The sequence below is a fragment of the Rhodnius prolixus genome, unplaced genomic scaffold (genome assembly GCF_049639745.1).
Source record: "Rhodnius prolixus isolate KJV_2025 unplaced genomic scaffold, Rpr scaffold_2, whole genome shotgun sequence".
NCBI classification, from domain to species: domain Eukaryota; kingdom Metazoa; phylum Arthropoda; class Insecta; order Hemiptera; family Reduviidae; genus Rhodnius; species Rhodnius prolixus.
In genome coordinates this window covers 32,338,646-32,359,019 of record NW_027411592.1, presented here as the reverse complement: position 1 = coordinate 32,359,019, position 20,374 = coordinate 32,338,646, and the positions used below count along the sequence as shown (strand labels likewise).

General features: G+C 34.3%; 1 protein-coding gene and 1 long non-coding RNA gene across 13 annotated transcripts in view; one reads left to right on the top strand and one right to left on the bottom strand.

Annotated features, from left to right (window-relative positions):
* The window catches only part of LOC141449495 (uncharacterized), a 179,470-nt gene extending 162,087 nt beyond the window's left edge, over positions 1-17,383 (top strand). The window contains exons 3-5 of the long non-coding RNA XR_012455555.1: positions 14,574-14,850; positions 16,467-16,647; positions 16,786-17,383. This is a non-coding gene — a long non-coding RNA (uncharacterized lncRNA). The remainder of the gene's footprint in view (positions 1-14,573; positions 14,851-16,466; positions 16,648-16,785) is intronic.
* Positions 1-20,374, bottom strand: part of Sh (Potassium voltage-gated channel protein Shaker) — an 820,486-nt gene that overhangs the window by 376,791 nt on the left and 423,321 nt on the right. The window contains exon 1 of one of the 12 annotated variants that reach the window (XM_074118981.1): positions 13,476-13,627. The exons of the other annotated variants lie outside the window; for them this stretch is intronic. Within the exon in view, the coding sequence (XP_073975082.1) occupies positions 13,476-13,552 (77 nt within the window). The 5' untranslated portion in view covers positions 13,553-13,627. Of the gene's footprint in view, positions 1-13,475; positions 13,628-20,374 lie in introns of those variants that run through there. 12 annotated transcript variants of the gene reach the window in all.

Here is a 20,374-nt window from a genome sequence, read left to right as displayed (position 1 = left end):
TTAATAAATGGGAAAAGTTGTTTGCTATAATAATGGAAATCTGGTGATTACTTTCACTAGACATACGTTTTGCATTTCAGGATGATTACGAAGTTGATGGGAAATTTAAATAAATATTAAAATAATCTTATGAATTATATGTAACGAAATCATTCAACGAAAAATCAATCTCAAGATTCTAAAATGGATGGAGGAGTGGAAATAAATCAAGAGCTTTCATTGATAATAGAAACTTTTATCCTCTTCATGTTTGCGCCGTCTTTCAGATTCAGATTGTAAAGACAATAAAGTCCAGACGTTTCAGACAATAAAGTTCTGTTTTTAATAGAAGCTTATTGTTTCATTATTGGTCTGCTCCATCCCGTTTAAGAACCTAGCAACTAAAATAATGGCTAAAGAGCAGACCAGTGATTCCTAAATTCACCTTTCTGTACTCTCAGCCAACGGCCTTTCATCTTCCATCACTTATTTAGAATTTATTTCTAAGAGTATTGAGAAAAAATAATTTTTAAAAACATCTTGGATTGTTACACAGTAAAAGACCAGATTGAATGATGATGTTCCACCGGAATCTTTTGAAAAATGTTACGGAAGAGAAAAAGAAAGGAAAATGGGCTGAAACATTCAGCATCAACATCTCAGGTAGTTGGCACCCTGCTATTTTTCAGTATTCTACCAGCCCCTTGAAACTCTTCTCTCTTTAATGTCCATCACTGAACAGAGAGAGAGCTGTAAAAATTTCCTAGAGTAATAACTCCACTAACACAGCAGAAAGAACTCTATAATTGTTTAAGATATTATTCTTTATTTTATTTTTTACAATACTAGCTTTACAACTATAAACAAACAATAGGTTTTTATATCACATGGCAATTAATAGTAGTATCTATATTAAACCTAGAAAAAGGAAATCTGAGAGCAGGCAGTTGGACCCTCACCGGGGACCTCCGTCAGTCTATTGTAGAACATTTATTCCCTTCACAATTAATGTTGTTACGATTTAAGACGCATTTTCAATTTCATCTTTTTTAATTTGAAATTGAAAAATTATTTAATTTCAAAGAATTTTCTTTAATCAAAACGGAAATGAAGTAAACCAAAAATGTTTATAAAACGGTAGTGGCAGCGCTCAATGAAAGGAATTCAATCACTTGTTGCTCTCGATCATGCAGAAAAATCAATGTCAAATGAATTTAAGACGTCTTGAACGGTAAAAAAAAAATGGTGAAGTTCAGTTAAGTAAAAATTGCATATTAAGGGCTTGTTTCGAACTGCGATTTGGCTAATAAGGGAAGTACCAAAGAATAAAGGAGGTCCAAGGTTCCTCTAAGTCTTCGCCCAATCTGCTACCTGATTGAGGAGAGACCTAATACCCTCACTTTCCGATAACCTGGAGCTAGTAGGATCAGAAACTTTCAAAGGATTCCCTTTCTGCTTTGAAAAACCTTTCTTTGCTTATGATGGTCTCCAGCATTCTATTTTCAGATGCTCTTAAATAGAATACTTATTCCAATAATCCTAACGCTCCCTACTTAGCCAAGCAGTAGTTTGGATTTTGGTTTACCTATAGAAACAGTCATTCATGACTCAATAATTTGACTCTTACGGATAGCATCAAGTTGGCGCTCGCAGCCTCAGTATACCTCCCCTTCGTGCTTGTTATAAAGTCTAAGGTGCAACATTTGTTTTCTGGACATTGAGGATAATCAATTGCCGTTGTCCGATCTAAACAAAGATTGGTTGGACTTTTCTCTAAAGTCCATTTCAGTATAATGTATAGATTAAATATTAAATAGATTAATCTATTAAATACATATTAATAAGGATTAAATACGTAACGATAATTCCCAATTTAAAGAAAATTAGTTGACAGATAGGACAATTTTCCGAAAGATGTAGATTTTAGTTGTAGTTTATAGCGATTTTGTTGAAAGTGTTTAGAAGTGAACATGCATTATATTGACTTCCATTAATTTTTAATACAAATTGTAAGTTTCAAAGATAGTTTAATGTACGTAAAATGCGGTAATTTTTAAGAGCGATTATCCGGACAGCTGTTGATAGACGAGGTGTTCCGTCAAGTTTTTAAATGGTTACCGTGCACTGCTCAGCCAAACCTTGAGCTTTTATCGTCTTCTGTTTTTCACTAATTACTCAGTAGTTCTAACTTGTACGCAAAAATAAATATTTTATACTTTTGGCTTTAGGACCAACTACTGCAGAAGTCGGATAACAAACTTACTCTCCTATAAATTCTTCTTTTTAATACTTAAATAAAATTCATGGCTAAGATCGGAGCTGATAAAATAGCACCTCCACCCTGACAGTCGCCTCTAACTGCACCGCTTCTACGGAGCCTCCTAGCGTGAGATTGTAATCCGTTTGCACAAATAAATATATAAATATATTTCCAGTTTTTCGTAGGAATAAAAGGTTCGTTTTATTATGGCAAGTAGGGATACGACCGGGAATAATTGAAATATATTATTTATTACCAAGATAAGAAATATTTATGAAACAGAGTTTGAATAAAAAGTTTAAGTAAATCTTGATTGAATGAACTCAATAATCTATTGAAAAGAGCAATTTAGAGGTTCAGTCGAAATGTTTATCTGCATTCTTATATCCATAAATACTTCATACTCAGAGAATTGTCTCAACTTTTAAGTCTTCTACTGGATATCTCATGGCACCCAATCTTTCCAAATTCTTTTCCTTGTCAACTAACCATCGCAAACAAGATTATCTTCGAGTTCTCCCAACCGAATGTCCTCCTCCGTATGCGGTTCGTGGGCCTGGTTTGCATCCATTCCATATAAATAAACCAAAATACATACCAACACTATATGTTTGGTGAAGATTTTTTAACTCTTGAATGAAATGGGAAAGTATCGCTCGAATTTCGTTAATCGAATTCACGCCCCAATTAAAAAATTATATTTTATAATTTTATGCAAAACAAAATCATTTATGAGTATTTGATGACATATGGTAACCATAATAAATTTAATAAACATTCTCATTATAGTTTTTCATTTATAATATATTTATCACTTAATTATTCATTATAATTTTTATATTTATAGCTGGAGCTTGTTGGTTTGGAAATTTCTAATTGCGATGAAGTAAAGAGAAAACCCGTTTTAGTTTGAACAAAAAGTGCCTCTAACTTTTCAAACAAAACATCTACTCAGTAGAGTGAACCGAGAAAAACGAGCACAATATCTGCCTATAACTATTGTTTTATAAAACTAAAACCATAACAAAAAAAAAAGTTTCGAACTGTTGATATAGAATGCAACCTTGAGAGCCCTACTTTGCTAGCTATGCAACCGTAACGCACGCAAATCCATACTTAACTGTTGCTTAGTACTAAGGGTTAGGCACCTATTTCAAAGTTCAAACCAATGATTCAAAGTTAGTGAGTAGCCGTTAAGATTCTTTTGATTTTTTTAAAACATATTTCTGAAACTGAAAAAAAAGAAACATCCCCATTTCTAAGTAAGTTACTGTTTTAACTTTAGCTTTAAGATAAGTTTGTAACTTAGAATCAAAGTAGTTGCCTGTGCGAGAAATTCACATTTAGTTTTCACTATCTCAACTTCTAAAAAAAGAAAAAATACGATAATATAGAAGTTCTAAAACAAAATATATATATATTTCAAGTGTAACATGCTTAATCGTTCCCCAATCCCAAAGGAGGTAACATATCTTGTTCTAAACTGGGGAATACACCTACAATAGGCTGTGTGTGACCTCCCAGGAAGCCCCACTATTGACTCTTGACCTCATAACCCACAAACTCAATCGTTAAAAGGATAGGTACACTGGTTAATTGAATTAAACTATCTAAAGCGCATATTTGTTGAATATTTATTAATTTATGATTCTTATTGTATTAGAAACTAGGTGGTAAATTTTAACGCTCACAATTCAGCCCCAATAAAAGCTCTTTAGGTTTCAACTGCAGGAACCTCTGTGCTATGACTGGATTATGAGGGCATCATAAATTTTGTTCCCTTTATGTGCAAAAAGGGCAAAACGTAAAATTACCTTATCCCCAATCAAATAAACGAAGGACAATCTATTTCGGTAATAATTTTCTCTTTGGTAAGTATTCAGTTTTAAAATTCGAAAATGTTTTCAAACACGAATTTTTATAAATATAATATTTATTAATAACATTTTCATTTGCTTACATGGGGTTTCTTTGTGATTCAAAATCACCTTGTGGGCTCTCCTGACTAATCTCCGATTCTTCGTCATTGAACCCAAGAGAAAGGGGCGTGATATACTGGTCAACTGTTAGCGGACAACATCCTCAGCAGTCCACAACTTATCAATACTAATTTTTTTTTTTTTTTTGGCGCATCAACAGCTGAGGTCATTAGCGCCCGGAGCTTTTTCCAATGCACTGCCGGCCTCCGGACAGTGTTCTCTCGTTACAGACAACACTGTCCATCACCGGACAGTGAGCTGTAAGAAGCTCCTAGGAAGAGAAAATCTAAGGGTCAGCTGCTGGATTCGAACCCGGGACCTCCGCGTGGTAGTCCAGTATGCTAACCTCATAGCTAATCCCTTCCCTCCAATACTAATATTTAAGCTTTTGCTGTGCTTCTTGAGACACCTTTGCAGATGGCCGAGTTCACCAGATAATCAACATCTGAGGTCATTGGCGCCTGGTGCTTTTTTTCAGTTCACTGCCGGACTCTGGACTGCAAACAACGTTATCCATCTCTAGACAGTGAGCTGTAAGAAGCACCAAGGAAAAGAAAATCCAAGAGCCAGCAACTGGATTCGAACCCAGGATCTCTGCATTGGTGGCCAGTAAATGATAATCCCCTCCCTAATAGAAGATTTTAATTCTGGCACACTTGGTAATGTACATACACAAGACAGGCTTTTTGCAGAAACGATTGACAACCACAAATCAATGTTGTTTGCACAAAGGTGACATAACATTTTTAATGCTTACTCAGCATCGTTTGGCAGATCTGCATTTTCCATCTTAGATGTACGTCTGCAACGGTCTACAAAAATGATCATTGTAATGATAAAGGTACAGAATAATAATAAATCTCTAATATGAACAACAATGGCAGCAAAATCAGAGAAAAGATGAGAGTTCGAAAAGATAAAAATTCAAGTTAGACGGCGTTTTATACAGTTAACAGGTAACAGAGGCAAAAGGTATTTGGCCAACACTCTTAGGTTTTTTCCAGGTGGTTACTCATTGAAGAAAACGATCCAGCTGGTATAAATTCAAAAGGAGAGTCTATTTCAACCGTTGGCTGCGCTGTAACTATGTCAATTGGTCGAATTAATCTGCGTTGTTAAATGTAAGAAATACCTCAAGCAATCATACAGCCATCTTCAAAAGAGTAAAAGCTCTAGACTTTTCAAGTAACAGTATTTTCTGCACGTCAAAACATTCGAATACAATTATTAAGATGTTAAAAAGCTTTTAATCTTTCAATTTTCAAGTTATGAAAATAACTTGTTTGTTATTTATGGTCTGTTTTTTGTAGCAGCTAGGTCTATAAATGAAGGGAGACTGAATTTAGCTGTTAGGGATTGCTGCTTACAAAATTAATAAATACATTACACATATTCTCTCACTGGTCTAGATTGTTCATCTGAATGACATAAAATATATATTTTATGTAGCCACAATAAGTCAGTCGTAAATTAAGTGAAGACTTCTTAATCAAGAATTGGTTTGGGAAAGTTGTGATATCGATCTACCGGATTTAATTGGTTGTTTAATGAAACCCACATTCTCCGAGTGACCACAACTCGCAGTAAAGAAGATTTATATGCCATTGAGGCACTCATTTATCTGAAATAAAAAGATACACTCTTATTCTGGAGTATTAATTAACCAGCTGCAATTGATTTTCTTATTAAATGTACAAATTGTCTTTTGGGGAAGTTCTATCTGCGACCTTTATTTAGTAGAAATAAAGTATGAAACTATTTTCAAACTACAATTTGAATGGCACACTAAAGCATGAGCAGAACAATATTATCTAGTTATGGTGATAAAAGAGATGTAAAAGGAGTGAACACGATGTAGGGGCTTTCTAAAAAGAATATTTAATTACTTGCCTCTATCGCCGAGAAAATCGCGTCCTCAGGCGTCGAATAGGATGGTCGGAAAAATTAAAAGATGAGAGTTGTTATAATAAAGTAGATTAGAGTGACTCTGTTGGTGAATATCACACTTTTAGGCACGAAATGTTAACAAATTCGTGATGAATGGGCACGTCATGATTCTTATGGATTGCACTATTAGAAACATAATTAGGAACATTTTGATTATTAGGTGAAGAATTTTGATCAGCGAAGATTGAACACTACAGACATTGGAATGCTTGGCTGGCACTTATACTTCAAGTCTGTAAGTCTGAATCAGTTTAAACTCATTGTTGTGTAGTTTTAAAGTCTTACTTTTCAATGACTGCCACGAAGTCAGTAAGAATAGCATCTCTTTAGTTAGTTGGTTTGAGACTTGTGTATGGAATCCATATTAGTTATTTCCTAATTCAGTTTCAGCACAAGAAAGTGCAGTCTGTTATAGATATTATACATAAACTAGAGGACAAAGTTTTACGTCTAAGAGTAAAAGTTATACTGTGGTATTTATTAACATTTACCTTTATTTACTAAACCAAGTTACGAGAGGATTGTCCTAGGTCAGAGTGATAGAAGAGAATGCGGTAACCTGTACTAGGACGAGTTGGAAGGTTGGAAATACATAAAGTGAGGAGATAAGACCCTCCAATACTGCAGTAAGGTACTCCATCCGCCCGGATGTAAGGATGAAGAGGTAGAGCTCTCATAAAAATAGCAACAGCTTGGGAGTGCACAGAATTTTATTCGAATTTCCACGATAAACGCATATTCTCTGTACAATGAGGCAGTTTTTAAAGAATAGTTTTTATTTAATACAAAGTGAACTTAAGGAAGTAGTCTATTACCAAAGATTTTAAAAAAATCTTGTTCCCAAACTTTGATATGTGGGTTAGTAAAGTTTACTCAATTGATTGTCTTTTTTATAAAAAAAAAAAAACAACTTTTTAAAGCGTATGAACATTGAGTGCTTGTTTATTTGGTTGCCTTTCGCGTGTTCAATAATCGCATGATGCCATGCATTTTAATACTAGTACGTGGAGGGGCCCCTCAGGAGAGTGGGGAGCGGTAAATAGTCACGATCTTTTTTTTTTTCTTTTTTCACAAAAATTTCAAGCGAAACACCAGCAAGTGCTAAACAAGGGGACACAAATTTAGTAAAAATATTTATTATTAATATTTACAATAATTTTGCAACAATGAACTCATGGCTGATATCACTTTTCTTGTGGTGAGCCGCAGGTATAGAAGGAAATAGTTCATACTCATAACATACTCATCGTTTTTCGTAAAATCAGTGCTCATATACTGATATAAAAGTATTAGTAGTATATTTTAAGTAATTTTGGAAATCTAATGAAAAAATTTAAGAATAATTGTCAAAGTCGGGACATTAACAAGGCTTTAGAATCCAGATATAATCTGCATTACCGTAATATTGTATCCGAGCTAAATTTTTAAATTGAACATAAATAAAATATCGGTAAATGTCCAGATTCGTGTGGCGTCTAACAAATTTCCAGCCATTATACGTGAATGGTAATTTTTTTTTTTTGCGCATCAACAGCTGAGGTTATTAGCGCCCGGAGCTTTTTCCAGTGCACTGCCGGTCTCCGGACAGTGTTCTCTCGTTATAGACAACACTGTCCATCACCGGACAGTGAGCTGTAAGAAGCTCCTAGGAAGAGAAAATCTAAGGGTCAGCTGCTGGATTCGAACCCGGGACCTCCGCGTGGGAGTCCAGTATGCTAACCTCATAGCTAATCCCTTCCCTTATTATTATTGTTAGCAACAATAATTACCTCTAATGTGGTGACTCCAAAAGGGTTTCCAAAAATGAATAATGCCTGTAGAGGGTAAGGTTTCCTTATGGAATTCATCAGATCAATCATGCCTTCATCACCTATATGATTTCGTGCTAAGTTCAAAACAGTTATCTTGCTGTATGGTAGTCTCAGAGAAAGTAATAAATCTCAGAGAATGGTAATAAATATAAGATTAATTCAGATAAAAAATTGCATAATTTGTAAATCTGATGGTGATAGTCTTGAACATTTCTATCTGAACTGCCTACCGCTGGCATCTTTACGTGTAAAATGGCTTTCTAAATATTTCACTCATTCCGACAGATTTGAAAATTTTTTGGTTGTAAGCTGTAGAGAAAAAATAAATAATATTTTTTTTGTACACTATTCAAGCACTCCAGCTAAGGCTAGAATAGTGGGTGGAAACGTGTGCTCTTTGTATATGTATATGTATATACTATTCAATAAATTAGAAGTTTACTAAATGTTCTTTGTCAGCAGTGTTAATTTCAGGTATTGAAAATTTCTAGTTTATTTTATCAGAGTAGTTGTATCTAAGTAGTTGTTCTTTTTACTTAAAATTATATATACATATATCTGTTCTTTCTATATCATTATTCTATATTTTAATTATTTTCAAGTAATTCAGGATGTAATAGTTCTTAATTTTTAATTTAAGATTACTTAATTTTTGTAAAATGTTGTACATGTGAAGGACAGTTTCCTTGCCACAAGATGTATTTTTCTTTAGGCAAATAAAATATATTATTATATTATTAAGTATTCACTGAACAATGTTTGATCCCCAGGTCATACTCAGTGCATCCCTGCACATTAGGGTGTTTCAAAAAATGTTGACTTTTAAATTTTTAAAGAGCGCCGGGCGGAAAATCAAAGTTCATTTAAAAACCAAAAGAGCAAAATCGATTAATATTTAGAGGTCGCTACCATCGATCAAAAGATTTTTGTTTTCCTCTTTTTTTTTTTATAAAAAAAAAAATCTTAATTAAATGTTTTGAATCTTTTAAAATTATTAGCAAAACGTGTAATTGTACAAAGTTTATTTAAATATAATTTGCTATAAAGACAATGCAGTTGGAATCATTTTGATGGCCATTTTACTATCAAAGTTATGAATAATTAAAGAAGCTGTATTTTTTTAAAAAAAATATTAAGAAAAATGTACATTTTTGAAAAATTTCGATTAATTAACGTTAAAATCACTTCATTTTTTATGTGTTTCGTACAGAATTTAAAAAAACCAATAATTTTGGTTACTGAAACGTCTAAATTAGGGAATATTTTGCATTTATTGTTATAATTTGTAATTAATTTGCTATCAATCAATCAATTTCAAAAAGGCTGAACTCCTACAGATTTTCGACAACTTCTTCTTTTTAACAAAATTATATTCTTGAATAGAATAAGAATAATTTAATTTCTATTTTTCTTTCCTCTTTAAGAGGATTTTTGGTCATCCAACTCACTAGTTAGTAGTAAAACTTTGCAATAATCAACATTATAAAGTTTGTAGCCGTAAATTACCCTGAAATTAACAACTTACAGGATAACCTTACCCAATCTATTCCCTGAAAACTACCCTACAATAAATTTTCTTAGGAAAATGGTTAAAAAGTAAAAATTATAAATCTTTGTGCATGCAATAAATGCAGGAAGTTTGCGGAAAATCCAAAGGGTCATATTCGTGAAAATCTCATCAAGAGAAAACTATCTCTAGAGCAGAGATACTACAGGCTGAGATACTACAGGCTGAGATACTACAGGCTGAGATATTGTTTCAAACTCGGAATTTCGGCAATAAAGTTACCCCACCACCTCTTTAACATTAGGACTATTCGTACCACAAACACAAAGCACATTATAGCCAATCTATTTAGCCTCCTTCACCAAAAAGGCCATTAATAAAATGTTCAAGAAAAACATGTTTTCTCAAAATTTTATAGACAAATATGTTTGTAGTGACAATGTAAAGTCATAGGAGCAGATTTTGAGTAAATCTCAAAATAATTAAAGTCTATTCAGTGAAGTGCCACTTTCTGACATGTGATTTTCCTCAAATTGAGAAATTTAGTGCGGGGCGCAGTTGATTTCTATTTTTATTAAGGTGGTAAGATAGTAAACTATACCATAATGACACTTTAGATAAAAGGCTTACCAGTAGTGCTTTTATTTAAATGTTGCTTCAAATAAAAATTATAGATCTACGAGTACAAAATTGGGATAAAAAGTTTAAAAAAACATTGTTGTTCCTAATTTGGAGATTTAAAGAAAAAAAACTTTAAAAATGATTCGATAAAGTGGTACTTACAGATGATCGTTTTTTTTCCCAAACCAATCATCACTTTTGAAACCAATGCAAATTATTAAATTGGAATTCCCTAAGGATGAACGAAGATGATAACTTTTAAGAATAACAAAATGAAGCCAAATATTAAATAAGTTGCATTTTAGTCAAGAATTTACGCAGACTGCATTGTTCACATGGCGATGGAAGGTGGCAACAGGTAACCAACCACACGTCAGCACTCCTGATGGACACGTGTCAAACTTAACTGCTCCACACGAAGCTCTCAACTCTTACCCCTTATGGAAAGAGAACTTTGTCATTTAAAAAGATTCTTTCATCTCAATTTCTGGAATGTGATGGGTATGTTATAGTGTTTGAAATATTACAATTTTAGGGACATTATTAAAGAAAGTAGAACCTTTAGCTAGAGTTCCTCAGGTATTCATGTGTAAATGAATGATGTACTGACACGAGTTCTTAGAGAAATATGGTTTTCTATTCGTTTAGATTTAATAAATTCTGTAAATATGGCAGCTGCCAATGCTGCCACCATCGAATCGAATATAAATAGCAAATTTGAGGTTTGAACTGAACAATTTTGTTTTTCAATTTACTGAACACACAATTTACACTCCCACAAACCAATATGTTTAAACAAATTTTACTTTGAATTTAGCTGAATACAAAAAAGATTTTTTCTTGAAAATTAAAAATTGAAAACCAACAATGCTGGAGGTTATAGTAGTTCTAAGAACTGAAACTCCATTTAAAATTTTTAAATATTGTAAGTAGTTCAATAAATAAAGAATTTTTATCTATTTTTAAAATTGATTGTATAAATAGTTAACCTAATTCTTATTAAATCGCCTTAATGTTAAGTAAAAGAGTCTATTAGACTTTAGCTTTGTATCAGGTTGCACCAAAGATGCAGGTTATAGTGATGGTTAGTCACATTAGAGAAGAAAGTAGAGAGATTAAAAACAATCAAGAATTTGAGGGGACACATTTTTACAGCTTAAAGGTAGGTGGATATGATTAAGGAGATCGCATTTCTTAGTTAATTTTCTTTTCTGTTCAAAATTATCCTGGTTAACAGTCCTTAGAAGAAATATAATAATTTCAAGTCCAACTCGCTACTTAACGCGTTCTTTTTTAATTTTTCCAACTATAAGATAAGAACCAGTTTAATGCAACTAATGTCAGTATGATATTTCAAAAAAGCAATTACTCCGCTAAATACTTTACAAAAAAATACTAATATCTACAAACAATTTCCAAAAAATGTGTTGACAGTTTCGAAGCCGATACCTAAAAACGAGGGAGTAAGACCGAGTTTATTATGTATTGAAGTAAAATGAATCTACTTAATTTTATTTTAAATAAAAGCAAATAGATAAATAGAAAATTCAACTACATTGTAAAGAAGCCAGATAATTTTAGATTTTACTTAAAAAAAAAAATAAAACGTAGTTAGGGAGCAACCCAAGGGAGTTTCAGCTGAAAACAGCTGGTGCAGAATTAATTCCACCTTTTTTTTACTTGGTTACTCATAACTTCTATACTTTTGCAGTGTGCAGGTTAAAGTAAATAAAGAATTCATATTGTATCTAAAAATACGTAAAAAACAACAAAAAGATAAAAAAAAAACTTATCCAAACTCCTGTGACGTTTATTTTTAAATAAGATTTTATTCTATGGAAATGAAAGAATTAAATTAAATTTTGGAAGTTTTTAGAATAATAAATGCACGAGCATATCGATCGCTTCAATGAATACTGCCGCTTAAATTTGTGTGATTATTTTAATGGAATTTAATATTACTTTCCCGTGCTTGACCATTCCTTTTTTAATTTTTTACATTATTTTTAACAAAAGCTTTGTTTAAGTTTGTTATTTGTTGCAAAGTAAAGTAAATATTGGGGAAAAGTGTAAAGTCATTTTACTACGTGGGGCCTTTAAGTAAAAAGGATGTAAAGATAAAAGCTAAAAGTAGCTGATAAAAGGTGGAAGAAAACTATTATGGTAAACTGTGAGAGGTTAAAGTCGTTAGTAATAAGAAGTATGGTAGGCGAACGATCAAGTACATACTTAGCGTTCACAAGCTGTGCACCCAATCCCAGCTAAGTGTGTAGCCTTTGGGGGTAAGGTAATATGGAGGTGTTAAAACTGTTGGAGTGAGAGGCTGCGAGGGTTGGAGTAAAGTATAAACTTCTAGATCCGGGTCAGTGAGCTCCAGTGAGGGGGCTGCTGTTACTCCGCGTCCAAGCTCTGTAACTCCGCTCGTACAAACGCTCGGCGAACAGCTCTTCTCCTCTTTTACTGACAAGATTAGATATAAAACCCATTCTATGTCCATGTTCTCTATGTGCTTGTAGAGCTAGAGCCAGGATCCGTGGGGCTGCGATCGTCCAATAGCCGCTCTCAACACCACTAAAGCTTATCTAGCAAACTTTCAATAAAACACCAAACTAACACACATCAAATGAACGCACTAGATAGCAAACACTCGCGTACACGAAGCAATAGAGAACTCGCTGGCTTCCAATAAAGGCTGTCACGATTCTTCAGCTTCTTGCTTCTTCTCCACATGTGAGCACTTTGTCGCAATGCACATAATCCAGCTTCTTTCTTCGTCCTTCTTCTTTATTTTAATTGCACTTTCATCCCTCACTCTCTCTTCGAGAATAATCCTTTAGCGAACGATAAACCACTAGTTTGTCTCAGAATTGTACAAACGCCCATCTTACAATTAATGACCACTTATGCACTTCTAAATTCTCCATTTCATTGTATATATATATATTTTGTAAAATGAATTTAAAAAATGGCTTAAAATGCCGCTTAGCTTTCTGTCATGTATATTAAGTATAATATATAAACCTTAGGGAGATTGGTTTTGTGGTTGCTGTCAAGGCACGGGAAGTCGCAATGACGAAAGATCGATCTAAACCGCTCGATAATATTTAAAAGAGCAAGTTTAAAATATTATATATTAAAAAATATATACAGTTTATAATCTAATTCAGCTATGATAATTAACGTCTTTTGTATTTAATTTTTAAAAATATTTATTCCGATATGAATAAATTGTTTCACGAAAAATAGTAAATAATTAACATGTGAACTATTGGACAATAAATTGGTGAGATTCAACAGGAGAATGGATTGAAGTGGTGCCGATGGCTTTAATGATATATTTTGTTTCCTTGCTCATATCAAATTGAACGTACGTGTCATCCCTTTGAAAGTTCCTCTGGCGATATCCTCGTTCGTCTCCGAAACCGTAAAGACCGGCGACTGTAGCCATCCCTTGCGCTGATACATGTTGGTCTCACTGTCCCATTGTCAACTAAGGCAGCAAAACCAGAATGCCAGAGTGGGTTAATGTTGTGGAGCGGCACTACGGGCTAGCGCCGGTTAAACTATCCACTGCGCAGGAGCCGCGGTGCACACCCCTCCACCGCCAATACGCTACTATTAGCTGCTCTCTTTCTCACCTTACGACTATCTCTTTCTCTTGCAGCCTATTTGCCCCTTCGCCCACAATGTGGCATCACTTCGTGCACTTCTCTCTTCCGGCCCTCCGGACAACCACCGGCACGATTTCATTAGCGCCCTTGCGGTAAGGACACTTTCGAACGGTATGAGAGGGGGGGGGTGACTAGAATGGGATTACACTCATACATACACAAAATAAGAGGACAATTCTCCATTTCTATTTTAGGGAGGAGAGAGTAAAAATTGGAGCCTCCCTCGCGCTGCCTACATATATTGTTTTCATAAGAATTTATAAACTCAGAGTGAATTAAAACTTCACTTCAATTAAAAATTAATCTTCTTAAAAAAACAAAATCTTATTCCCAAGTTGAAAAATTTTATACCGTTTTGGCACGGAAAACTCTTTTAACGTTCAGGAAAAAGAGTCCTTCGAGACTTCGGAAAATTAGGGCAGGTTTATAACATTGTTATGTTCAACTATTGATAACCCTTATCTAATAAAACATTATATCATACTTATAAATGATTATATTCCGAGCTTAAACCAAATCGCTCTTGAGAATAAATATATATTATTTCTTACTCCAGAACACACAATCTTTAATAATTTTCTAACAATGTAAAATAAATAAATACCTTTTAAAAGGAATCCTTTAAAATAAAAGGATAATATATCTGGTATAAACTCTCCACAAGACGTTTTCTTAGTACTATTCTGGACGTAGGAACTTGTCCATTTTTATACCCAGGAATTAGAATTATATTTAATGGCCACTAACACTATCCAGATTGTAAAGTAAAAGTAAGTGATTACCTGTTTTATTTTTCAGGAGAGGTCTTAACGTCCAATTTTGGTGTCGTGGACGAGGACGAAAGTACATCCTCTACTATTAAATTGTTTGTAACAAATAATAAGTTGCTACACGCAGTATCCGAATTGGGAATCTCCTATTTAGGAATCTAAGCGTCAAAACTACACTAATACCAGCTCCATTTTATGCAGATTGTAAAACTGCACTTTACCGAAATGATATTACGGAGCGATTCTTCTTTCTTCAGAATGCACTCAGAAGAAACGCACTCAAAATTAAGTCTTGGAATTACTAGGTAAATATCTGAGACTTCTAATGAATTTTTATAAGTTTGAGAGCTTTATTAAGAGGCAGTCTCGAATAGTATTTCAGAAAGGATTATCCAAGGAGATATACTGCCTCTATTTTTGTCCTCTCAGTACGTTTCATTGATAGAAAAGTTAAATGCTATTTGAGTAATGATTAAGGAAAACAGAAATCTGACGTTTTTATCATTTGCTGAAATGACAATGTCTGCATTTCGTTGAGAGAATGAGATTTTTTGAGCAAAATTTAAGTGTAGCGCTAAACTCTCCTGATGCTTTTGGTCGTGTGTGTTCAATTCGCTGTCCAGACTTTGGATTTTATTGAGTGAAATACGTTAGCTATCCACCTCCATCTATGACACCAAGGTAGATGGTTGTAAAGTCCATAGATGGATGAAGTAGTAGAAATTATTTTACTAAAGTTTGAAGTAATTAAAACGTTACATATCCACACAGATACAGCCAACAAGAGGGTAAACTGGCAGCAATTGGGAGAGTCCAGGACCCAGAGATGGGTTTTAATGCCATTATAGAATATTATAGTAATTATTATTAAGTGAGATGGGTCAAAATCTGAAGTCATTAGCACCCGGAGCCTTCTCAGTGTCGGCTTCTCGTTGGGGAAAATACCCGCCACCTGGTCGTGGCCAGTAAAGTCTCCCAAGAAGGGATAAGGCTAAAGGCAGCGAGCTGAATTCGAACCCCAGTTAATCCTTTCTCTATTAAGGATGATTGATGTCGTTTATTAAGTATTTCTCATTGAAAAACATCCTGAAGGAAAATCCCATTTTTAGAAAACTAAAAAGATTCGCATAAAAAGCAAACAACAGAAATGAAATTACTAAATTTTATTTATAGACGTACGGTGACAATGTGAATGTTGTGTGTTGCATTTCGCCAGGAGCATCGTTAAGTTCTGCCAGTACTTTATTTAACTACTGCACTCAAATAACTTTTATTACGAAGCTGCACATTTAGATTATTTTTAGCTCATACCGAGTCTAAATAAAACTAGCCTCTGTTCATGAAGCAAGCGTGCTTTTCTTCCTCATTCTATCCTCAGAATGCGATGATTAGGAATAAACTTTAACTCCGCGAATTTAATAATTATCAGGGTAGCTATTAATTATTAGAAACCATACATTCAGCACGCTTTAATGCGAATCTCGACAGAACACGCAAACGACTTTCACTTGGTATAAATCTAAGGAGATCTAATTCTGATTTTGAACAACCAGAGGGAATAACGAACCTTAACAGAAGTCCAGGAAGTGCAAGTATATTAGGCGAAGTAAATTTGGTAATCTAACTTCTCTTAAGAACTGCACAGCAGAAATGTGAACTTTGGCGTAAGGTTTCACCACCACAGAACTAGCAGATCTGTTTTCTACGTGAAATATACGGATTGGTTCACGGATACATAGGCTTCTCAAAACTGTATGAATTTCGACTTTTTTCTCGGAAACTAAGATAGCTGAAAAACGTATCCTTTTAGTTATTCAACGAAAAAATTATTACATGCTACTAAAGCGAAATGCAGGCATAGTTTAGTTCTAATTGGAAGGTATGGATTTATTATTATTATTATTATTATCTTTAATTTAAGGCGCGTCAACATCTGAGGTCATTGAACGCCCGGAAGATTAAGCTCTAACGGCCAATGGACATTGATCGTTCGTTACAAACATCACTGTTCATCACCGGTCAGTGAGTTGTAAGAAGCTGCTAGGAAGAGAAATTAAGGGCCAGGAGCTGGACACGAACCCGAGATCTTCGCAGAATCCTGTGTAAGCTGACCACTGAGATATTTCCTTCCCTAAGTTCAAGTACAAGTATTTCACTATAAATTCATCAAGTTTTTAATTATACATATTTACTTTAACATACCAGAGATATGTATAGCTTTATTGTTTTGTTTTTTTAAGATTGTGGTGAAACTACATTAAGAGCAACCAGGTTGCATGCTAAATGATTGCCCGAACCAAAATACACCAAAAATTTGGGATAAACTTACGTGTATCACGTATCTTTCTGGAATCTGAATCATTTGAGACACTAAAGTCTTCTAAGATCCTAATTGAATGAAAACCTGGATGTTACCAGTTCTGATCCGAGAAGACCGTTCTTCATTCATCAATCTTATTAGAGGAGCAATGGACATTTCTAAGAGTACCGTATTTAGGATCTTGAAGATTTACAACGTTTAGCCTTATAAAAGTGAGAAATTTATTCAGCTCATGAAAATAATTTAAAAAAAATCGATGCATTCTGCTTTCTGGTAGTGCAAACAAAATTTTGCTAGCTGAATCAGATTTCTGTTTTATTTACTTCTATAGCATTCTTAATTTTAAAGAAAAAGTCAATAGCTTGGAAGTCTAGAGTACATAATAAAAGGAAGCATGATGCAGTAAACTGCAGACAATACGCAGGCAGCAACTATTTGCTAGATAAATATAACGAACTTGGCCGGCAGTAGGCCAGTAACTTAAAGGTTAATTAGTTCAACGTTCACTAAAACTAATTACTGCGTAGATGATTACAGAAATACTTACTTTGTTTTTAATTTACATAAATTCAGATAATAATTAAATTATCAGTTAATATAAAATCCTCTCGCTTAATTTATGTTACATTTCCATAGGTACAACTAAATACGAGAGTTACCGAGTTTTTTCATTGGCAGAAAAAGCTGATGAGAACCTCACAGGGACTGTTACCGCAGTTTATGTAATTTAATTGTCTTGAAACTTGCACAAGTTAAATTCTAGCGAGGTCTGGTATGCTGCCTTGCGGAACTCCAGCGTCGGCATGACTGAATGGAGAAGGAATACTTTATACTTTCACTCTAAAATATCTGTCAGTCAAGTGGGATTCCAAAATAAGGAACTTAATAGGGATTAAATAAGTAGTAAGTAAGTAAGTAAAGTAATTGCCTATTTTTTCAGGCGGGTCCAACTACCAATTAGGTGTCGTGGACGGAGGCGACCAGCAAACATACTTTAATGTAAATTTCTTTTATCAACCATTAAATAAAACCCAAGGCCTAAGACTGGGAATCGAACCCAGTACAAAACATATTAGCTTCACAGGTCTCGCCTCTAACCGCTCGGCTACTGTGGCGCCTTAGGAATTAAATATATAAATATAATTCCAAGTGCCTTTTTTTGCAACTTTTTTTTTAGTGGGGCGCATCGACGACTACGGTCATTATGTTCCTTTCTCGGACTAGGATGGCACATGTCTCTCTACCCGGTTAGCGTCCAACCAATATCTCAACCAGTGAGGCATGGTAGAGCCCCGGGCAATCCAACCTAGGTTCACACTCTCCTTCATACGTTATCGGCCACTGAACTGAATACATTTAATAGTTTTTAGCGATTTTTTCGCGCAAAATATTTTCTACAATAATTTTACTACATAAATTGTGGTAATAGAAAGTCTGTGAATGTTTCACATATTAGGTACAATATTTTTAGTAATAAATATACGCGTTTAGAAATGGTAGGAGATAAGTAGTAAAGTTAAGGAATATAAGTAAGAAATAAAGTAAATAGAAAAGAAAAAGTAAGAAATAAAGAAAATTTATTCAAACTGGAGTTATGAAGAGTACTTGACGGTGTAAGCAGGTAGGTTGTCTACTGCAGCAGTAAGAGATCAAAGGGACAGGGGTCGGTAAGCACGGTATTGTCTGTAATGATGAATACTTGCTTACTAAATTAAATTTAAACCGTTCTGCGCTAACCTATTTATTAACTCAAAGCTTTTTAATCTATTTACAATTGATGACGTTGTAAGTAGTGCTGCATCTATTAACTAATAATATGATGGCAGACGAGGTAAGGCATCACAGAGATTGGTTTTAATTAGTGCAACGTCAACATCAAAGTTCATATGACCACCCTCATTTCTTAACATAATATAAGTAATAAAAAATAAATTAACGAAAGAAAGGATCAGTTTAGTTTTTAATTTTGGAGATCTCGCTCTCTCGTTCTAAAAGTAAAGTAATCGCCCATTTTGTCAGATAGGGGTTTAACGTCTAACTGCCGCATTAGGTGTAGTGGACGGGCTCTCTTTCTCTATGTTCATGGAAAATTAAAAAAACTAGTAGGTACATATTTGTATATTTTTTTCATTTTTAATCTTTTATTGAAATTTGCTGCTGCAACGGTTGTTGCAACAAGCAAATGCGATGTAATATAGTGTCTTGATTGAAGATTGGAGAAGGCACCCAGTGGCGACACTCCAATAACGTGATCAGATCACTATACTGTTATGAGGAGAGTAGTTCGCGGGGCCATCTTCTCTTCAATCTCCTTGGAGGATTGCCTGGTAATGTGGAAGAAGATAAGTGTTCAATTAAAGGATTAGGATGAGCTGCTGTAAAGGAATGAAATTTTAAGAAACAAGTTTTAGTAAGGTCGTTGATGAAAGGGATTTTGAGATCATTATGAATGGTGAGGTTAGAAATGTAGAATGGAGCGTTAAGTAGTTTGTATATTATACATTTTTATCTATACAGGTCTGTACAGCAACCTTTCATACTAATTGTTCAGTTTCCCAAGTTTTCGCGTATCTTTGTGATACCAAAGAAACCGATTTTAAAAGCTACAATAGTAGCATTTGCCGATTTCAGTAGTCTCCTTAATCAAAGTTCCCAGAAGAAAACCGTTCAGAGCCGTTTAAAAAAAAAAAAAATCTTCCGTTTTTCAGCTACGATGGCTACAGACAGCAGACAGCAGAAACAGGACTGACAGACTTACACACGTGAAACAAACTAATTTGTTAAAACCATTTATTTTGAATCGTACACTTCCGGCTAAGTCTCGAATATATATCGACTGCTCTACTGAAGAGTACGAGTAAATGGAAAAAATGTAGATGCTCCATTCCAGACTTCTCCCATTGATTCTAGTTCTTCTTTCATATATTCATCACCTGTTAGACGTTAGTTGCAACGATATCCAGTAAGTTACTAATAATTTTAACATTGATTTATTGATTGTAACATATAGAATAAGGGGTAATTAAATAAGCGAAAATGCGAGCACATTAAATTAGAGATTAGGTCGTTATGATGCGGCGAAAGGGAACTAGGGATGGTGAGCTCCATTAAAGGAATGCGCTAGATTAAGGAGATGAAATAGCGCTCCACCCCCAGTCATATCTGGGCCCTACGTTCCAACTATAGGCTCTGGCCTTGAAGGAAATCAAGCCAACACCCACCATCGCCCCCTTCGAGAAATAGTGTACGCTCATCGGTTTTCACTTATCACAAATGACCCAATGAATTTTATATAATGCTACGAAACAATAGCCTTTATTAACAATATAAAATAATAATACTAATAATATAAATGTGTAAAACAGAAAAAGTATAAAAAAGAATGTAATGTGAGATTAGAACCAGGCCGAGGACGAAACAACCCCTGAGATCAGACAGCTAAATAACGCCATCCAAGAAAAGATCCTTCCAGCTGAAGAATTCACTGGCCATGAGCCACTTTAAACATT